The sequence below is a fragment of the Chionomys nivalis genome, chromosome 5 (genome assembly GCF_950005125.1).
Source record: "Chionomys nivalis chromosome 5, mChiNiv1.1, whole genome shotgun sequence".
Taxonomy (NCBI): Eukaryota; Metazoa; Chordata; class Mammalia; order Rodentia; family Cricetidae; genus Chionomys; species Chionomys nivalis.
Genome location: NC_080090.1, coordinates 60,791,659 through 60,814,099, shown reverse-complemented (window position 1 = coordinate 60,814,099; position 22,441 = coordinate 60,791,659). Strand labels below are relative to the sequence as shown.

General features: G+C 41.5%; 2 protein-coding genes across 2 annotated transcripts; one reads left to right on the top strand and one right to left on the bottom strand.

The window, feature by feature from the left end:
• Window positions 1–1,578: 1,578 nt before the first annotated feature.
• Window positions 1,579–4,886, top strand: Mrps14 (mitochondrial ribosomal protein S14). The gene is made up of 3 exons (XM_057770480.1): window positions 1,579–1,704; window positions 2,718–2,876; window positions 4,411–4,886. Exons 1-3 carry the CDS (start codon window positions 1,660–1,662, stop codon window positions 4,591–4,593), a joined length of 387 nt encoding a protein of 128 aa, XP_057626463.1. The 5' UTR covers window positions 1,579–1,659; the 3' UTR covers window positions 4,594–4,886.
• Window positions 4,887–7,789: 2,903 nt separating this feature from the next.
• Window positions 7,790–18,391, bottom strand: Cacybp (calcyclin binding protein). Its single transcript, XM_057770058.1, has 6 exons — window positions 18,176–18,391; window positions 13,990–14,206; window positions 12,339–12,435; window positions 11,833–11,932; window positions 9,873–9,970; window positions 7,790–8,572 (listed from the first exon to the last, which is right to left on the bottom strand). Exons 1-6 carry the CDS (start codon window positions 18,194–18,196, stop codon window positions 8,416–8,418), a joined length of 690 nt encoding a protein of 229 aa, XP_057626041.1. The 5' UTR covers window positions 18,197–18,391; the 3' UTR covers window positions 7,790–8,415.
• Between the last annotated feature and the right edge of the window lie 4,050 nt (window positions 18,392–22,441).

Below are 22,441 nucleotides of genomic sequence, written 5' to 3'. Positions count from 1 at the left end.
TTCAACCAGACTCTTCCTGGTCCATTAGAAATGTTCAATAAATTGGAACTCCTAAAGAAAAGGCTCTCCGCACGAGCAAGGAACTCAGGACCGCGAGGGGTGCACCCACACACTGAGGCAATGGGGATGTTCTATCGGGAACTCACCAAGGCCAGCTGGCCGGGGTCTGAAAAAGCATGGGACAAAACCGGTCTCGCTGAACATAACGGACAATGAGGACTACTGAGAACTGAAGAACAATGGCAATGGGTTCTTGATCCTATTGCACCTAATGGCTTTGTGGGAGCCCAGGTAGTTTGGATGCTTACCTTAATAGACCTGGATGGAGGTGGGTGGTCCTTGGACCTCCCACAGGGCAGGGAAACCTGCTTGCTCTTTGGGCTGAGGAGGGAGGAAGACTTGATTGGGGGAGGGGGGAATGGAAGGTGGTGGCGGGGAAGAGGCAGAAATCTTTAATAATTAAATAAATTAATTAATAAAAAAAAAAGAAAAGGCTCTCCTTCATCGGGATGTTCTTGCGTAAACAGCTCAATAAAGCGGTTCCTCACCGAATTAACACACCGGGGGCGTAGTCCCCAGCCCCTAGCATCCATCCCAGACTCCCTGACCTGGGAGTTGCTTTGGTCTGGACTCCAAATCCCAGCATCCCAGGTCCTGACTCCTGACCCATCCCCGGAGGAGGATCAAGACCACTCCCACAGGGTGTGGAGTCCCCCCCCCCTTGTTTGCCCCCCTCGTTTGCCCCAGAGCGCAGGAATACCATTAAACCTGGATATTTTTAATTTGGCTTGTTTTGATTTGGCTTGATTGGGATTTTGTGTCGACAGAGAGGAAAAATTCCTAACAAAGAGGATGACAGAAAGTACCCTGTACTAGACTGAAAACAGATTTTCAATGGCACACACATTCAGCGACAATAAAAGCTAAAACTGAAGTTTCTGCAGCTTAGCTATGGATGCAGCAATCCAAATCAGACCAAACCAAACTGAATTAGGAGAAGCCCAGGTTTAATGGATAAGATAGATGCACCTGGATGATTATCCAGCCCTCCCCCGAGAGTGGGGGGAGGGGGGAGAGACCTGAAACCCACGCATCTGGTGTCTGGGTCCCGGCGGGCAGTTGAAATACCCTGCGGGCGTGGTCTTGAGCATGTCCGGGGAAGGAGCAGTGTTTGACCAGCTTTCTGAGATGAGGCACGGTTTGGGGAGAGAGAGATGAGGTGGAGCTTTCACAACCTTAATACAGATACAATGTGTATTAAAGCCTTAGACACGCAAACAGAAACTCTATCTGCGCCACTGCCACCATCATCTCCATCACCATTACAGCAGAAATGGGACGCGTGCCACTTGTGCTTTCCGCCTAGCGGCGCCAAATTACACGAACAGATTGGGCAGAGCCGCAACAGCCGGAAACGTTTAAGGAGAGACCGAGGTCGCACAGCCTCACTGCACCACCACTGCCAGAGTGGGCGGGCCGAGCGGATGGTTTACCCGGGTTCCCTGAAATACCGCGAGAGCTCAAATCCCGTACTAGCCCCTCCCTCCTTATAGGCTAAATCCCGCCCCGGGCCCGCCCTTTGAGGCACAGGCTCCACCCCTCGTCCAATCTGTTTCCGGCGTCGGTACGCGGCGGTGGTTGGCTGGCGAGTCGGGCAACATGGCGGCGTCCGTGCTGGGCTCGCTGCTGCGGACTTTCCGGCAGGTCAGGCGTTTGCCTTTCTCGCCAGCTCCCTTCTCCCCTGAGCCCCGTGTCCCGTGGGTTCCCCTGTACCTGTCAGCTGTAATGCGCCCGGAAAACCAATCCAAGAGTTCCTCCCATCCGCTTTCTCCTTCCGGCTTGGTTAGGAGAGGCCTAAGCAGCAAACGGGGGCCGTGATTAGAAAGCCAAGAGCTTGACTCAGGTGTAAAGAACTGCGTGTAAATGGAAGGGAGCTGGCTGTCGGGGAGGACAACCAAAGAGTGTGGTGGCTTGGAAGCAGGTGATGACAGAATTTCGAGTAGAGAGCAAGCCATCCCGCTAAAACTGAAAAGTGAATTAAAGGGCTGAAATTAGCTGTAGGTTTGAGGAGTGGCAGTGTTGTGATGCGGATAGAAACTGGGGAAAATGGCAAAGGAAATTGGAGAAGTCTTCGAGACAGTTTTACTAGACAGAGCTATCAACCAGCGGGAGACCTGAGTTGACGCAGTAGAGTGTAGTACAAATGCTGCTTAATGGACAGGTATGGTAGTGGAAGTTTGGAAATTCTCTTCAGATTGCCTCTGATTTTATAGCTAAGGAACTTTGATGTCATCAGAACTTGAGGGTGTGGATGCAGAGGACAATGATTTAAGAAAGAAGAACACTCCAAATTGCGCTCGGATTTCCATGTATTGGAGTATGCACATGCACACACAAATAAATGTAATAAGTCGGGTTTTGTTTTTTTAAATATTAAGTCTTGGTCTGATGAGCTGGCTCAGTGGGTAAAATTCTTGCTACCAAGCCGGTCTAGGTCAATCCAAAGGCCCATGTGGTGGAGGAGAGAACTGACTCAATGAAAGTTGTCCTCTGACCTCCACACACATGCCCATCCATGCTCAAGCACACATGTGCCTCCATATGTGTCAAACACATGCAATTTTTTTTCATTGCTAAAAGTCATAAGCAGTGACTTGAAGGAAATTTACATGGACAAAAAGCTTGCAGTACCCATAGTCCTTGTCTCTGTCTTTCAGGTAATTCCTTCATCAGCATCAAGTCAAGTTCGAAGTTACTATGTAGACTGGAAAATGTTGCGTGATGTGAAGAGACGGAAAATGGCTTATGAATATGCAGATGAGAGGCTTCGGATCAATTCGCTCAGAAAGAACACCATTTTGCCTAAAGACCTTCAGGTTAGCCAATTGAGTCCCTTTCTTTCAAAAAATTATTAATTGACATCATTTCAGATTCTTTTCGATGCTCTTTTACTGCAACTTAGTATTAATGTAATTTCTGGAAAATAAGATCAAATACTCAAGTCAACATGAACAGCCTTAAAACCAACTTTGGTAAGTTTAGAATAAAGAACAGCTGTTTACTCCTTCTTGGTTCTTCAGCTATTTCATTATACAGTCCCTAGAGAGTGCTAGTGAGTGGTGACCACATAGAAACTGGAAGTATTCTGACACAAGGTCTCCCAACTTCATCCCTGTCTTTGAAACATCAAGGCATTTGGAGGTATTTCTAATGCACGGGCTGTGTGCAAAACACATGGCATGTGGTCCTTCCTCAGGACTTACCCCCCTGAATTCATGCCCCTTCCATGTCCATGGTTAGGTGGTCTCCCATTTAGCCTTCCTTTCTTGTCATATACGTCTGGCTAAATAAAAGACATCAACCCAGTTTGGTCTCCTGCATCGTATGGCTTTACACTTAAGTGGTGACAGAGTACACGTACTGAAGAGGCTTGTAGGAAATTAGAAACTCAAGGCTACTTACCTCATAGAAACAAAATAAAACATTTATATAAACTGGCAGAATGATTTAGACTTTATGTATTCTTCCCCCTCCCCCACACTTCAGTTTTTCGAAGCAGGAATTCTTGATACTTCTGGCTGTCCTGGAACTTGATCTGTAGGCCAGGCTGACCTCTGCTTCCTGATCACTGGGATTAAACATTGCTGTTTATTGTCTTTTAAATCTCATCTGGTTTAAGTTAAAGACCAGAAAACTGAATTCCCATGGCCATTCTATTGGAGCTTTTACTACAGTGGCATATCCACTTAAGAGAGTTAAGAAGAGGGCCTTGGGCAGCTCAGCTCAAGACAGTGTTGATCATGGAATCAGAGAGTAGAATGGTGGCTGCCACGATCTGGGGCTCAGCAGGGTTCCAAAGCAACACAGAGAAACCCTGTCTCAAAAAACCAAAACAAAATTAAAAAAAAAAAATAGATAATGGAATTCCAGCATACTCAACAAAACTAACACCAAGGAGACTGAGCATATTAATGACACTTGATCTCCCAAGCATATTGTTGAATAAAAAAGCCAAAAAATGAATAGAAAGAGGTTATATGAGCATATTACATACAATCTACAACAGGGAAATGTGACCTTACTGTGTTAGTGAACCTGGTAGCCAGTGTCCCAAGAAAGGAGACACAGATAAAGCCTTTGGGTGCTGATAGTGTCATTTTATAAATCAGTGGTGGCTACTGAGTGTATGTGTGTATGTTGTTTATAAACATACACTGAACTTTGTCATTATGGTCTCTGGGTTCTTCTTGTTTTAATCTTTAAAATCATCTTGGAAAAACATCAAACATTTCTGGTTTGTTCTTACTCAAGTTAAGGCTTACTACCACATCCAGTGTTTGCCTAAGATTCTAGCCCACCCTTCCTTTGCTTTAGGCACTGAGTTGTGTTTTATTATGATTTTTCCCCTAGGAAATAGCTAGTGAAGAGATTGCTGCCCTTCCACGGGATAGCTGTCCTGTGAGAATCAGAAATCGGTGTGTTATGACATCCCGTCCACGTGGTGTAAAGCGTCGCTGGAGGCTTAGTCGCATTGTCTTCCGCCACTTAGCTGACCATGGGCTACTTTCTGGAGTTCAGCGAGCAATATGGTAAATCAGTTTCAGAGCCTACTCAGCTGCCCAGGAAGCCAATCCTGGCAAAAGAGACTTTACTAATAGACTAAACCCTAGTTTTTATAGGGTCTAATATATTTAACCTACCTGATACTGTCTACAGTTAAATTACTTTTAGATTTTTAAATGAAGAAATGTGATTTCTGTCATTGAAACATCTTTCCTCTTAACTTTACAATAGGCATATTACTCCCATACAAGGCATAAGAGTGAAATAAAAATATTTTCTGCAGAAGTATTTTGTTTTCCTTCAAGTTTGACGTTTAGTAACAAAATAACATAGTTTAATAGTGATTTCACAAAACACTATTATAGATGCCCCATCTAATTGACAAGTTGCTTTTCTGTGGCAGTGTAGCACTGGGCTAATTTCCTTGGCCTACAGGTACTATCACTTTTGGAATAATGGATGGAGAGCTAAAGAGGATATTTTAGATTATATTTAGTGTCACGTTTGTGTGAGTGAATAAGAGAACTGCTAAGTAGTTTTTTGTTTCATCTTTTTAAAGTATTTATTTGTATAGAGTTGTTTTATCTGCATGTAATTCTGTGCTCCGTGTGTGCCTAGTACTCAGAGGCCAGATGAGGGAATTGGATCCCAAATTATAAACAGTTGAGAATTAAACTCCAATCCTCTGGAAGAGTGAGTAGCCTGTGTTCTTAACCACTGAGCCATCTCTCTAGCTCCTAATTGCCCAACTTTTAATGCTTATATTAATCAGTGAGTTCAGATAGGGCTAGCCTGATCTTTGCAGTTAAAACTCACCTTTGCCAGTGGCTTACATATTTTACTGTGACTGTTACCCTGATCTTGTTAAGGATTGTAGTTATTTTCTAATTCTGTCTACTCTAGCAGCTTCTCTTTTTCCTTGTAGAGAACTATCCCTATTAACAATCCCTATTAACAATTGTGGAACAGAAAAAAATTGGAATTATGTGTACAAAGAATTGCGAACAAATATTAACAGGACTTAACTTTGGTCCATTTCTGCTATTAATTTATAGAAACATTTCTCACCATTCTGGAGAGCAGCAACTCCTGATTTAAAGGGCCAGTCTATTTGGTGGTGAATAAGAGCTTGACTTGTCAGAGGATGCAAAAGGGATGAACGCAGTCCTCCAGGAGCTCCTAGGGCACTGATCTCATTCATGAAGCTATGGCCAGCCTTACTACCTAAAGGCCCCAACTTAACACCAGGGACTGGGTGTTAAGTTTCAGTATGCATTTGGAGACACAACTATTTAAACAATAGTATGCACATTGAATTTAGTACTAGTTATTCTTAATCTTTAGAATATTTTCATTTGTCCATCACTGAGATGGTTTCTAAATACCATGCCACAATTAGTGGCACTAGTAATATACTGGAATTTTTATATATTGTGATAAAAGTAAACAAGCTGGTGACATTGAGTCGATTTTTAAAGGTTATTTTTATTATTTTTCAATTATGTGTACATGTGTGGGTATTTACATGTCAGTATAGTTGTCTGAGGCTGCCAGAGGTGCTGGATTCCCCAGGGAGGTGAATTACAAGTGGTTATGAGCTGTCCAAGGTGGGTGGGGTGCTAGGAACTGAACTCTGGCCCCCTGGAGAACAGTACGTATTCTCTGCTGAGCCATCCCTCCAGCCCCCCACATTTCTAGAGATGAAGAGAGGGCTCAGCATGAACAGCTCTCACAGAGAACCACAATTCAGTTTCCAACCCCAGGTAGCTCCAGCTCCATAATCCCTAGCTTTTCAAATTAATATAGACTCTAGCCAGGTGGTGGCAGCACACATCTTTAATCCCAATACCAGCTCGCAGGAGACAGGCAGGTCTATGTAAATTCAAGGCCTGCCAGGGCTAACCAAAGAAATTCTGTCCTGAAAAACCAAAATATTTAATTACAACAGAAACTAACAATTTGAGCTAACCTTTTCATTCTTTTCCCATCTATGCATTTTCTAGTATGTTCTTAAATAAAAACTATTGGTTTCCCCAATGTAAGTTAAGGGTGGCATAGTTTTTCTTAGTACTTTTTTGGAACAGGGTAAACAAATTTTTGTTGTATTTCCAAGTACCATGCATAGCAAACATAGTGGTTTGAGCTAGTCATACCTCTCATCTTCTCTTGTCCAGATCCACTGATCCCCTTCTTCCCTTTGGTTTTGGTGACTTTTTTTTTTTTTTTTTTTTTTTTTTTGGTTTTTCGAGACAGGGTTTCTCTGTGGTTTTGGAGCCTGTCCTGGAACTAGCTCTTGTAGACCAGGCTGGTCTTGAACAGCTCATAGAGATCCGCCTGCCTCTGCCTCCCAAGTGCTGGGATTAAAGGCGTGCGCCACCACCGCCTGGCTTCCAATGACTTTCATTAGGGTTGCTTATTAAAGTACTTACCAGTGGCTATCCCACTCAAGAAAATCTCATTTCTCCCAACTATTTTTCTTAAAGACTTATTATGTACAGTGTTCTGTCTGCATGTATGCCTACAGGCAAGAAGAGGGCACCAGATCTTATTATAGATGGTTGTGAACCACCATGTAGTTGCTAAGAATTGAACTCAGGACCTCTGGAAGAACATTCAGTGCTCTGAGCTATCTCTGCAGCCCCCAACTCCTCTTTTCTTATTTCTATGAACTATTTACTTATAATTATTGGAAACCTCTCAGTATGTTCTGGTTGTTTGTATTTTGCTACATATTTTCCTTTTATACTTTAAGACTTTAACCTCACTCTTAGCTTATAATGGAATTCCATCTTTTCTGGTAGTTGTATACTTCGCTTTTTGTTTTTTGCTATAAATGTGAAGAATATGGCTGTTTTAAGCTATAATGGTATCAACTCATTTTCCCCTACCAAATACCACTTATTCTAATCTTCTAACATTCAATCCCAGTGTGTTTATTTCATTAGTCTGTTTATTTAGTACCATAGTTCTAGAGGCATTATTGTCCCAGCCACCCTTTTTCTGTATGTTAATTTTAAGTTCTGACTTTTGCCTAATTCTTATTTGTAGTTATAGTGTTTCTACTGGTCTTTCCTTCTAGGCATCTAATTGCTTTCTTCTTGGTGGTGGAGCTTAACATTTAACATAGCGTAGTCACCAATCCAGTCCCTTTTGCTTTCTGAATGTCATGCAGCAGAAGCAGTGACAGCCTAACTTCTCAAATAAACTACAAAACAGATAGCAAAACTCATCTTTTACATAAAGCTTCAACTTTATTGAACAAAGGAATAGATTAATTTTTAAAGTTTTGCATCGTGGTTATATTTTTATAAGCCATCTGATCCACGGCAGTACTTACCAACATGTTTGTCTATTTTTTGTCATTTGTGTTTTTTTTTATATTCATAAATATACTTAATTAGTAGTACATGGTAACGCATGGCACACACTGCTTAAGCTGGTAATAACGGGTAACAGGTCTATAGTAACTTGCAAGTTTGTGTACAAATTTGCATCTTATGCAAGAGTTTTGGTTTTATTTTTACTTTAGTGGGAGATGATGTCAGATAGGCAAATATTTTGTCTCTCAGCCAGAACAAAAGTAACATTTTCATTATGTAGGATTTCCTTCTTACATTACAATAAGGAACACCATATAACCTTTTCTTAAACAAAATGACCAGGATGTTAATGGAGAACGTTTAATAAGTATTTTTATTTAAATCAAATCCTCCAGTAAGATATGGAGAATTTGCTGTTTTTACTTAGAAGGCTGTGTAAATAGTTATCTGTCAAATTTTATGTGCAGTTCAACAATATTCCCTTACTGGAAACATGAGCATTCCACAACACAGTTCCCAAAGGACTTAAGTCTCAAAATTCTGTGTCTTCTCTGGCTTGCTTCTCTCTAGATTCCACCCATGCTTTATTAATGGTTCGCTTCATGTCATCATCTCCATCTTCATAAATTTTCTTTAGAACGTTCATTAATCCCTCACTAGGATCTGTTTCAGCGTCGTAGGAAGGCTTTCTGTGAAAAAGAAAACATTGAAAAATTGAAGCATGGAAAGACATTCTGAGATTGTAACTGGTAGGAAGTAGAAGAGTAGAGAAGGGATGCTGGAGTACACAACAACAATAGCATGCCTAAGTTTGTCCTGGTCAAAGTGCACACCCACATATGCATAGCACACAAAGGAGAGAGCACCAAATGGCAAGGACTAACCATGTGGCAGTGAGATTTCAAAAGAAAATATGTTAGTATTTAATATGTAAATATGAATAATTGCTTTTCTAATTGATTTTTTACAAGCATGTTTCTTCATATTAAAAAAAACACTGAGGAAAACACTACAAGCACGCATTACGGTATGGATACATAAGGAAAACTAATGCATTTTAATTAGAAAAACCACTAAACTTGAAATCCATGGATCTGGGCCTTGTGTTGAGGCTATAGCCTTTAATTAATGTAGTAAACAATTCTAGTTCAATGAATGTCCAAACAGAGCCAATGAGGTTTACATTTACTTTTTGAAATAGGTCTCATTATTTAAGCTCAGGCTTAAATCAACCCACAAGTAGTCAGATATTCCTAACTATAGCCTACCACTTCCCAAATGCATTCTGGCTACCAGGGGAGGAATGACAAAGATGAGTAACTGACTTGGTGCAGGCACTGCCAACTATGGGAACAAACTTAAAACGGATCCAAGTGGAAGTCATCTGGTAAATTGGAGTATAAAAGTAAATCTGGATGTGATAGTAAATGCGTACACTCTCATTACTCGGGAGACAAAAGGGTTTTGAGCTACACACCAGAACTTTAAAAAAAAAAAAAAAAAAAAGTATCCTTGTCACATAAAACCAATGATAGTGAAACTAACTACACCTAAGAGACATCTGAAGAATCAAGAGCAGAATTATTTACGATCAAGGCCAAAGTATGTACAGACATACCAATATGCCCAGGAATGAAATAATGCTAAAGAACAAGCGATACAATAATTGTCTTAAACTGGCCCTTACCCTCCTCAAATAGGCTCTTAACAGGCTGGGCATAGTAGTGCACAGCTTTAATCCCAGCACTCAGAAGGCAGAGGCAGGTGGGTATTTGTTAGTTCAAGGCTAGCCTGGTAAGTTCTAGGAGAGCCAAACTACATACTAGAGAGACCCCATCTCAAATAGAAAGGTTCTGATAGTTGAAAGCAGATACAAACAGGCTGACCAGAAGTCATCAGGATATAAACAATTTGCTTGTACAACTATGATCCATAAAATGAAACCATAACCCCAGATAAAAGTAGTAAAAATTATTAGAGTAAACTTACTCTTTCTCTTTGCATTCTTTTTCCACCTGAGTTAAGTAGTCCCATCGTGTGTTTTCTGCTTTCTTTCTACATAAGATGATAACTGTATCAGTCTTGACCTGGAAGAAAAGGAGTGGGAGCTTGTAAGCATAAATATTTACAAAATGGTAATTTACCCAATTAAATGCCTAGTATGTTAACACTCATTCTTGATGCTATTATAGGCTGGAATACAAACAAGTGGAAACCTGAATACTTTCAATGCTAATGCCATCAAAGACCTGAAGATAGGGTTGAGGATGTGGTTCAGGTAGAGGCTTGCTCAGAATTCATGAAGCCCTGGGTCTGATTCCTACTATCACATAAAACAGGACATTGTCTCAATTGTAACTCCAGCAGGGTTGGAGACAGAATTATCAGGAGTTCCAGGTCATGTTTACCTTCTTTGTGGAATGGGTCTGGGCTACTTGAGACCCTATTTATAAAGTCTCTTGGGCTGAGCCTACCTAGGTTCAGTAGGTAAAACTTATGTGCATATGTCCTAGTTGATTTTGTGTGTCAAGCTGAGTATCTAGAAAGAGGAACCTCAACTGAGAAAATGCCTCTATCAGGTGGCCCATTGGCAAGTTTGTAGGGCATTTTCTTGATTGACAGACAGGGAGTGTAACTCCTGTGCAGGTAGTCTTGGGTTGCATAAAAAAGAAGGCTGAGCAAGCCCCAAAGAACAAGCCAGGGTACTTACTCCCTGGTCTCAGCTTCTACTCCTGCCTTGAGTTCCCTTCATGACTATGATATGGACATGTTACTTTTGGTCTTGGTGTTTCATGACAGCATGTCATGCAAACGTGAGGACCAGAATTTAGATATCCAGAACCCAGGTGAAAAAGCCAGGAATGGTTATATGTAAGTGTAGTCCCAGCACTCCTTGGTGAGATGGAGACGGGAAATCCAAGAAGCTTGTAAGCCAGGTAGCCTGGTGCATATAGTGGTGAACCAACATGAGACTGTCTCAAACAAAATAGGAAATAAGGACTGATCTTCTGATCTCCATCTATGCATCATGGTGTGTGTACATATACATGTGTACATGCATGTACACACACACACTCACAAGCAAGAGAATGTTAATGGAAGTATGGAAAGAACTTCATTAGAGGGGCTTCTCTGGGACAAAATGTGAAGTGAAATGTAAGAACTAAAAGGAGCATACCACAGACAACCAGCATAGCAGAAAGAATAGCTCCTAAATTAACAGTTGTGGGGTGATGAAAGGACTGGGCGAATCTTGGTGATTTAAGGAAAAATAGAGGGTATAATGTCTGAAGGGAAACAACTTTGAACTCAATGATCAGTATAACTCCTTGATGCTAACAAATGAGTTACAGCGGTGAGAACTGGCTACTTAACCCACTGCTTTTATTACTGCCTTTTAAGCAAATACATAACATGGAAGAATTACATGTCTATACATATCTGATATATTAAACATCACTTTTTGAATTGGTAAGAAAAGAGGGATCGTATGAGTCTATAAAAACTATAAGCACAGGTTTTGTTTTTAATGAAAACTTCCCTGTTTTTTACTACTTCAACAATTAGCTAAGTACTTAGAGATCCTTATATGCATCACAAATTTACATATAATATACCTAATACTATACTATTTGTGTTAGTACTTTTTACTTATTTATCAATATACCATTCCTATTTGAAATTACCTGCTGTACAAATGGGCAAAATGAGACAAAGAACCGCCAGGGGTCACAACTACTAACCTAAAACATTTCTCCTTAATTTTAATAATTTTCTTAGAATAATATATTCTATAATGAACTGGTAAACTTTCTTCAAAGGGACTGCACTTTACTGGTACCAGATACAGCAGAAAAGTTTTAGTTCATCTCTTCCCTATACCAGTGAGATTCAATTTAATGAAATTTTTATAATGCTTTGACACCCTCCCCCCCCACCAAATACTCACTTTTTTGGAACTGCTTTCCACAGAGATGGGTTTCAAAAGATTGTTCACAATCATAGAGTAATTCTTGCCATTGAGATTTTTTACCAAAAGATCAAATGACCTACAATACAACAGGAAATGCATTATCTATCTGGTTCTATGACAGGCACTCTGCGGTTCTCAACCTTCTTAACACTGCAACCGTTTAATACCTCATGATGTGGTGACCCCAAAGCAAACCACAAAATTATTTTCGTTGCTACCTCATTACTGTAATTTTGTTAATGTTAGGAATCACAATAAAAATATGTGTGGAATATTTGGTATGCAACCCATGAAAGGATCATTTGACCTTCCAAAGAGTGACCCACAGGTTGAGAACCACTGGATTCGTATGTAGACTTGGTTGTTGTACTTCTTTAGAGTATAGTTAACTCTTAAGTTTTAGCAGAATTTTTGAGCCATACAGAAGATAAGATTCCTATGATAAGGCAATGATTGCTGTACTTCCAGTAACAAGAACTCACCTTTCTGTGAAGTGTACCTGCACATTCTCAGTGGGAACCTGATGAACTCCAGTTAAGGTAATGTAGATTTTCACAAACTTATCTGACTGATCCCATCCTAGCAAAACAAAGATGGAACAGGCATGTCTGAAGCTATCTATAGAACATGGCGTATCATAAAACTCAGTTGTAGGCACTGAAAGATGATGGCTCCGCAGTTAAAAGCACTGGCTGTTCTCCCCAGAGAGCCTGAGTTCAAAGCCCAGCACCAGCATGGCAGCTCAAAGCATCAGCAACTCTAGTCCCAGGGCATCACAATCTCTTCTAGACTCTGAGGCATGAAGGTGATACACAGACATGCATGCCAACAAAACACCGTACACATAAATAAAATTTAGAAAATAAAACTCAGTAATGGAGTTTTCCTGTTACTCCACTAACAGAGAAATGAAAAAAATTCTTAAGATGAGTGGATAGAGATGGCAACTGTCTGTAACTCCAGTTCCAGGGGATATGACACCCTCATAAAGACACACATGCAGACAAAACACCAACGCACATAAAAACTAAAAAGCAATCATTAAAAAAATTCTCAGTACAGAGAAGCTATGTCTCAAAACAGTACTATTCCTGAAGATAAGCATCCAACAAGTGGATCAAAGTAAAGTAAAATCAGTTTCTCAATGCATTTTATTCATCAGAGCAAAACTAAAATCTTTCTTTAAAAAAAAAATCCCGTCTGAACCCTTAGCCTTGGACAGGCCTCTACCACTATGATTTCTTTTCTATTTTGAGAAAGGTCTAAACTGCCAAAGCTGGTCTCAAACTTACAATCTTCCTACCATGGGCCATTATGCCCAGCAAATACACAAAGATTAGCTTATTTACCTGTTTTGTTAAATAATTTTGTCCTCGATCTAAATTTGATAGATCTTGCCATGGTGGCATACACTTATATCCCAGCACAGAAGGAGAACCAGGAGTTCAAAGTCATCATCAATGAAACTGAGTTCACGGCAGCCTAGCCCATATATTCAGATCCTGTCTCTGGGAAATTAACAATTCTACACTAAGCTAAACATCAAAAGTGTTTAATTCAATAACCATTTCTACTTCCCTTACCAGTCTAAAAAATGCAACCCCAGTCCTTTCAAGCCATAGAATGTAAGTTTAAGATTCCAGTTCCTAAGCAAAGCACCATGATTGCGCACAGCTAGGCTCCCAGCTACTTGTGAGGCATACGTGGGAAGACCTCTGGAACAGTCTATATGACACACCAAGATGCCTGGCCTCAAGATGGAAGTAGAAGCGGCCTGGTAGCACCCGACTGTGACCCGGCACTCAGGAGGAAAGGCAGGAAGACCACAGTTCAAGGCCAGCACAGGCTATAAGCAACTGTCTCATACACAAAAAGGAAAAGCCCAAATAAATAAATAGATTAAAAAAAAAAATCCTAATTCTTCACCATAAATCTGTTAATTTGGTCTCCCAATAAGTATAGCATCTAACGCCATTTTGATATATGTAATAGTATCTAACCCACACCAAATGTTAACATTAAAAAAAAAAAAAGCAAAAACTTCACATACAAAAAGTATATGTAACACAAATATATTATGGGGTAGTTACTTCTGCTGGGCAGAGCACTAGATTGTAGTGGAATGGGCCTTACCATAATTACTGATTTTCACAGTGTATCCTGTTGTAAGTGGAGCAACCACAGCAGCTGGCTTTTCACTGTCAAGTTCTGGTTTCTTCTGTGATTTCTGCTGCATCTTGTTCTTTATTTCTGTCTCAATCTTGGACTTTTCACTTGTAAGAGCGTCACGTACTCTTTTCCTAGTGCACTTTTCCAGCAACACTTTGACATCTTCCAGGTCCTTCTGCAACTGTGTTAAGGTAGAAGTATGTTAGGACAAATAAGGCCTACCACCCAATCCAACTGACTGAAGAACAAAATAAAATAAGTTCATTTTAATTTTTTAAGAGTTGCAAACTTAATTACTTCTTCTTGTTCAATGAATTAAAAATAACTCAGACTTTCTTTTTATTCAAGGAAAACAATCTTATCTGGTGTAGGACAATTCTCCTTCTATAACATTAATCAGTAGTGACTGTCTTTATTTTCCAGTTTGGTAGGCTAATACCTGCCTGTTTTAGAAAAATACAAAAATAGAAGAAAAAAAAAAAACCTGTTCATAGGTATCCTTTGTAACACCAAGTCTAGGCATCAAATAGTAAGAGAATTTGACAGTATAGTAAAAGAGATGAGAATCCATCTAACTGGGCAAAGTGAAGGCAACGTTGCTGAGGTACCGAAGGCTACATTTTCAGTGATTGGTTTTCATTGATTTTCCTATCTCAGATTTGAATTTTTTAAGACAAAAGATAAAAAATAAAATAGAACCAGCAAGATGGCTCAGGGTACTGCTAAGCCTGATACACCAAGATCAAATATCCAGGATCCAGGGAAAAGAAGAATCCATAACAACCAGCCAAGACCTCCTGATCTTGTAATAAATAATGTAATGTAAAAAAATTATTCTGCTTCTAAGAAAACTCTTGTTCAGCAGTTGGGTTGATATTTTGGTTAGAATCTGAGACCAAGAAAAAACCTTGGCTATCTAGTCCCTTATAACTCTTGAAAATTGGTTTTTGCAAATCTGTTCTTTTCTTGTCTTCTAGTTTCTAGACAGACATTTATGATGCTGTGGAACTTCATAAGATAATGCTAGAAAAATCAATGGGCAGGGGCTAGAGAGATGGCTCAGTAATTAAGAGCACATGTTGCTGTTTAGTTCCCACCACCACCATCAACAGCTCACAGACTCCACATCCAGGGTATCTGATGCCCTCCATGGCCACCTGCACACATATGGCATATACAGGCAGGCGCACACACACACACATATACAAATATTGGGCTAAATATTTTCCCCAAACATCATCTGGCATAACTGTGAGTAAATGCTTAAGATTTTCTACCTTGGTACTAGGAAACCTGACCATAAAAACAACCTTACTTTACACCTTTCATACTAAATAAAAGGCTTTAAATGACCCATTTACAACTGAAAGTGAATAACAGAAAACCACAGTCAAAATGCAGAGGTGTGGAGTCTGAAGACTCAATAGATATATCTACAACATAACTAACTCCCTGACCTAAGACAAGTGTGGAAGAGGTCAAGACTGGACAAGCCAGAGAGGATCAGGGAGTTTGTTGTGAGATTGTCTCCTATAAATATCCAAAGTTATACCTACCCCCCAAAAGTCTCACCAGCAGGACTGCCTAAACATGAACTGAACAAGGACAATAGGCATGTCAAAGAGAACAAGGAAACCATGATGTCTCGACCCTACACAAAGAACTAGGGGCAAACGAGAGGCTACGGGCATGAGAAAGTCTTCCCCAAGGAAGAGGACAGACTTGAGCGTGTATGTACAATGAAAAAAAAGAGGCCATGAAAATGAAAGAGAGCAAATGGGAGATTGGAGGGCGGAAGGGGGAAATGATGTAATTTATTATGATCTCATTTAAATCTTTTAAATGCTAGGTATTAGTAAAAAGGAAGCTAGTCTTCTTTTTATAATGGCAATTACTCCATGGCCTTTATGCTCTCACTTGTTGTACTTCTAACAGTTTCTACAAAGCACAACAGTGATGCTCCTGCCTACAATCTCAAGAAGTATTGATTCTAAGACTGAAAACTGCACTCATCTTTTGAATATAGACTCAAAGCATTTCATTCAAAATAGTATGTCAGTGGCTTCAAAATTCATGTGGATTCTAAATATCAGAAGTAAAACAAGAACATATTCCCAGAATATGGATTTACTTAAGAGAAAGGAGACATATCAAATTGGGGTTTCCCATTGGAATGGGAACCCTATTTCTAGGTGATGCATAGCAGAATTTCCAGGCCCTCTTCATGGCCAATTTTAGCTCTAAAGTACTCGTTAGTAAGGTGTCAGCTGAAGTGTCTTATAGAAGAATCACTGCTTGGCTTTTCTATTTGCAGCCCTGAAACCAAAACTAGTGCAGGTTCTGCATCCGAACTTTGTGACGGAAACTGATAAAGCAGCTTCCTATCCACTTTACCCACACTTCTTCTTGCTTTCTTGGCATGCATTTGTTGTCTGTGTGTGAACATGTATTTTCGTTTGAATCTATCTCCTAGTTGTTCTCTAGGGGCCTTAAAACCAACGTGCTTGGCCTGGCAGCACACACCTTTAGTGCTACCACTTTGGAGGCAGCGGCTGGTGGGTCTGATTACCATGGCAAGTCCAAGTCAGGACTATTTATTGAGTCCACCTCCACAAACAAAATGCTCAAAATGGGGAAAGAACCCAACTTTCCCCCCAAAGACATGCAACTGGACACCAGGTACAGACACATAGACGTATCATATCTAGGGAGACACATAACAAATCCATAAGGTGGTATGGATTTAGCACACACTCAGTGGCATTGTGAACAACAAAACACCCAAGAAAATAACAAATGCTATTGAGTATACGAAAAATACTATCTTTTATGCAATTCTTGTGGAAATGGTAGTGTCCAAAGACTTGTCTTAATATCTGGCAACTGCATAAACTAAAAACATGCCCACAAAACTTGTTTACAAAGATCCAGAGTCGTCAAAGCGGAGGAAGAAGCGTGTTCCAACAGCTGAGTGTGCTCTATCTGTACAATGGGTACTGATAGATCACAAATGAACTGAACATGCAAGGCCCCAGTCCAGCTAGTGCCTTATCCAACACTCGATAGATCCATATTCTGCAACCAAATAACACGGTTGCACAATAGAACTGTGCACCTGACTGTGATTTAATAAGGTGAATTTTGTCCCGAAAGGAAAATGGGACCTTATATGCGTATCCCCAAATCTAAAGTTGAGTTCCTTGCTTTGGAGAGGGTTACTCCTGAACTATCCGTGTGAGCGACTGTTAAGCTGCTCAAGGCTCCAAGTGAGCACATGGTGCCCGAGGCTACTTGTGGGAAGATACCCACGTTAATACTTTAACATAACTTCACTTTTCTGACTTTAAAGTCGATTTCTTGCTTTTCAAAGTGAGGGGGAAATTTCCGAAAAGCAAATATTAACTGATAGCCAACGCTTCTGTGAACACAATATACCAATCACATAGAACTCATATGGACCAGAAAACGAGCAATTCAATCATTCCTATTTTGTAGCTGAGTAAAACTTGAGGCTCCAAAAAAGTCAAGTCACCCACGCTCATAGTTTACAGACCTAAAAATAGACCCCACGCAATTTCCTACCATTACCTACAACTAAATTTCCCATTATTTTTTTTAACGCGTTTATTACATAAAGATTGGTAGAGCGCTTGCCTAGCATGTGCAAGGCCTGCAGGTCCTCCACCGGCGCTGCTAAATAAATGACTAAAGTGAATCGCAAGCACTGCCCTGGACGTTTAGAAGTAACACAGAATGAATAACCGCCCGGTGGAATGAATGCGGCCCCAAATATCACGGCTCGTCGTGGAAGCACAGTAATTCCTCCCAATTACCCTCTGCTCGGAGCTACCAGCTTCTACAATGAGCTTTGAGTTAACGGAGACTCCTGTTCCCTAGCCGGTCACCGGGAGCCGAGAGGACCTCCGGCACACGAGAGGGGACCCCCACCCGGGAGCCTAGCACGACCCGCGCCAGCAGTGGGGCTCCTGACACACCCCCGACCTTCCAACCGCGGCCGGGCGCACGGGGCCCAGGCAGGTGGCGGCGCGGAGGCCGCGGGCCCGCGACAGAGGCAGCGCTGAGGACACGAGCCCGGGGAAAGGCGCGGCCGCCGGGCGGCGCGGGCCGGAGGGTCGAGGCCGACCCCTACCTCCTCCAAAGCGGAAGCCATGGTGTGGCGATCGGGCCCGAGGCCGGAGTTGCACCGGTGCACCGGAGCTGACAGGAAACGCGGAACACGGCACCCGAGAGCGACACAGCGCCAGCAGCGAACTACACCGACCCGGCGGAACTCGGCGGCCCGCCCTCCGCACGCGACGCCTCTGGAACCTTCGCGAGGCTCCGCCGCCAGTTCTTGAAGCCCCGCCCAGCTCCGCCCCGCCAAGTCCGGTCCCGCCCTCCAACCAGGTCTCCTAGCAACGCTCAATTCTCGCGAGATATCGAATGCTCAAGACGCGTCAGGCCTTTTCCTCTCCGCCCCTGCAACGTAGACGTCATTCCGCTACGGCGTAGCCTGGCTGCGCAGTCGCAGCTGCGGTCCACCGCCTGACGTAGCCGTGGAACTAACACCCAGGGGTTTGGGAACCCCGGGGGAAGTGTTTAGAGTTGCGCTGCTTCCGTCGCTAGGAGCCGCCATTTTGTCTTTGGCTACTGTGAGATGCCGAGCGGAAAGAACAAAGGAGCGAACTCAAAGCAGCACAGTTAGGTCGAGAAAGGACCGAGGTGTTAAGGAGGAAGGCTTTTGAAGAGAACTCTGGTTTTTAGCTGGGCATGGGAATTCTGGAAACGTCCTGTGTCTAGCACCTTTGACGTGGCGCCATCTTGTAGCACTTTAGGAAGGGTTGCACGGGCCATGTGACATACCCCCAGGCGCCTTGGTGGGAAGGCGGCCCGTCTTCAGTGGCCAAAATTTTGATTTTGCCTTTCCTTATTGAGTGGTTGAGACAAGATTTCCAGTGCCTTCGCCTCAGTTATTTTGTTGTTTTCAACAGGAGTTGGATTAAATTATCCTAGGTAAGAAATGTAGAGGAATTCTTAGAACTATATTCTGGTTATAGCAACCCAAATAATAAATCCCCAGCTTTTATTATTTAGTTTCAAATTATTTTAATTTCTGACAGTATAGAGACATCTATAACACAGTTGAAAAAATAAACAGTACCCATTGAGAGGTCAAGCAACTGCTGTCAGTTTTATAGATGCCAGGGAAGCGATTAGAATCAACAACTCTGAAGGAAAATGCTACTATACCACATTTTACAGTACACTAGTATAATTACATTACATTGCAATATTTGTGAATTTATCGCACAAACTTGTACAAAATCACTTATCAGGTAGGAAAGCACATGGTGCTTAGTTGCTTTTAAATAAAAGTTTCAAACCACCATTTCCATGGCCTGTAGCATTAAAAATGAAACCCATCTTTTCCTGGAGAAGACTGTAATGACTGTGCTGTCTCTTTAAGAGACAAGCCATACCCACTCCCTCTCCCATCTGCTAAGGCAGGCTGATCTTCAGCTTTTGGCCTGAGCTCTCATTCTTTTTGGTCTTCCCTCAGAGAGGCAGCTTTGCTTCTGCCTCTCTCCCCTCATCTACCCCCCTCTCTCTTTCTCTTTCTCCTCTTCTCCCCTTCTCCCTTCCCCCTCCAGAACCCCCTTGAATAAATAGCCAACCTCACTCTGCATGTTGTGTCTCTTACCCGCCTATCACGAGTCTCCCTGCCTGGGACCAGCCACCACTAGGGACCAGCAGCCCTCTCTGCCTGGGACTGGCTGCTCTCAGGGCCCTCTGCACATGGCTGCTACTACCACTTGGGGACCAACAGTATTTCTGCTGCCTACACCTGCCGGGGATCCTGCAGCATTTTTAATTTCTCCATTACAAAGACAATGAGAAAACCTTTTGAGGTTTGAGTATTTGAATAATTAAAAAAGAAAGAAAAGGAGGAGGACATGACTACTAAAGTACAGAGAGATTTTTATTATAGATATAAGGAGAAAACAGGCAGAGGGAAGAGTCCAGGCTGAACATGGCCAACAGACTGAACCAGACCACCAGAGCAACTGCCATCAATTGGCGTGGGCCAAAAAACCTGTATAGCAAAAATGACTGAGTTGTATAGAGATTAGGCTTGGGTAAGGGATCTAGAAACCCAGCCCCAGTGAAGGAGAGGTTTAGGGTAGGGGGTAGGGTGAGGAGTGCTGGTAAGAGCCACAGGTACTGATTAAGAATTGTCCCAGGTTTCTTTGAGACCTAACAGTATTGTTTCTTGATTTGGGTACAGGTTATAGTATTATGAGTTGTAACATAAATGTTGCATGGTTGGTTTGGTAACCTATGGTCTAGAAGAGAATTTTTCAAGGTGACAAAGTGTTAGTGTTACAGGGAGCCCACTGGAGATGACCACTCTAACACAGTTAATAGCTAATTCAAAGTCTTGTTTCCAGGCGGATAGGACTACACTCAGGTATTTGCGACCCAAGTGTAGACTTGGGTGTTTAGGGTAAGTACTTTTAAAATGCAAAACCACATCCTCATATCTCAACAGATGCAGGAGGAGGTTTTGTGAAAGCATACAGTTTAACAGAAGCTAAGTGGTTAGCTGGAAGTGGAGATTTACACAAATAGGCAATCTTTCCAGAAGCCAATTTAGCTGGGGCATCTTGACCTTGAGTTCCTAGAATAAGGCCCGTGAGATTCTCCATCAAGAAGATCATCTTAGTTAGGGTTTCTGTTTCTGTGAAGAGATACCATGACCATGGCAACACTTATGAACGAAAACATTTAATTAGGGCTCACTTACAGTTCATTATCATCATGGTGGGAAGCATGGTGGCCAGCAGGCAGACATGGTGCTGGAGAGGAGCAGAGTTCTCCACCTTGATCCACAGGCAGCAGAAGGAGGCTGTGAGCCATGCTGGGTATAGCTTGAGAAGATAAGATCTGAAAGCCCAACTCCACAGTCACACACTTCCTCCAATATTCATACCGACTAATAGTGCCGCTCACTATGGCAACCATTCCTATTTAAACCACCACAACGATCAAATTCTAGTTAAACATAAAATGGTCTCAACAAGCATACAAGATGGATGGAACTGGAGAGATGGCTCAGAGGTTAAGAGCACTGGCTGCTTTTTCAGAGGTCCTGAGTTCAATTCCCAACAACCACATGGTAGCTTACAACCATCTGTAATGAGATCTGGTGCCCTCTTCTGGCATACAGGCATATAGGTAGGCAGAATACTGTATACATAATAAATATTTTTTTAAAGAAAGATGGAGGAACCTCTGTACTGTGTTACCATGTCAAATTACTAATTGACTCTGGGAGGTGTATAAGGATCACCTGAACTCTAGTCCTAGTCCAGCCTGCACAAATTAGCAAGATCCTATAAGAAGTGAAACAAACTAACATATGTATGTTTTATTATATTTCATTTTTAAAGTGTTCAAACATTAACTAGAAATGAGGACTGAAAATAGGAACAAATACTCTGTTGCACCATATAGAAGTGTCAACTGCCATCTTATTTGCTTATTTGCATATTATTATGGCTCAAGAGTCATATTGAATCTTCCATCTAAAGCCTTACATCATGTTCTGAAGCAAGTTCTGCCAACTTAACCTTTAAATGGGTGGAAACTGAAACACTTCTCATATGCTTTACTGTTATTTGCTCTCATCTTTAAGGAGTTGATGTACACATTAGAAGTTGGCTAAGCAAATTCAGAACCTGTAGGACAGGCAGACTGGAATGAAAGATCACAGGTAGACTGTGCTCCAGGATTTATCCATAACAAACTGGGAAAGTAAGAACATGAGCTGGAACTGGGTATGGTTTTTCTTACTTGGGGAGCAGTTGTAGATAGTTTGTTCATCTCATACAAGGAAGCCACCCTGACTTCCCTGCAGCTATGGACTGTAACCTGGAATTGTGGTCCAAATAAACTCTCTTTCTCCTTTTATATTTAATATATTCTCACAGCAACAGGGAAGAAAACCAAAAATGTTCTTTTCCAGGATGTTTGGAAGTCAAATCCTAGATGTTGAAGAAAGGTTTTTACATTTTGTTTCAGATTCAGTTTCAAGGTCTTATTAGCTTTTAGGTTTTGGGTTCTTAGAGTTCTCATGTCTAATCAGGGACTGGAATAGCTAACTAAAGCAGTGTTTAGAAACTAAAGATACAAAAAAGGGCACATTTCCTATAAATGTATGCATTTATCTGCATATATGCCATAAATAGTAGTTCTGATTTTTATTCAAATATCTATACCTTATCAAATACCAAATAACTGTACCTTAGACCTATTTCTAAATTCTAACATTCTAAAAACTCATATTCTGGAAACAGTTCTATTTTCTTAGCACCCTCAACTTCCTAATTATTGCTATATCAATATTGCAGTCATA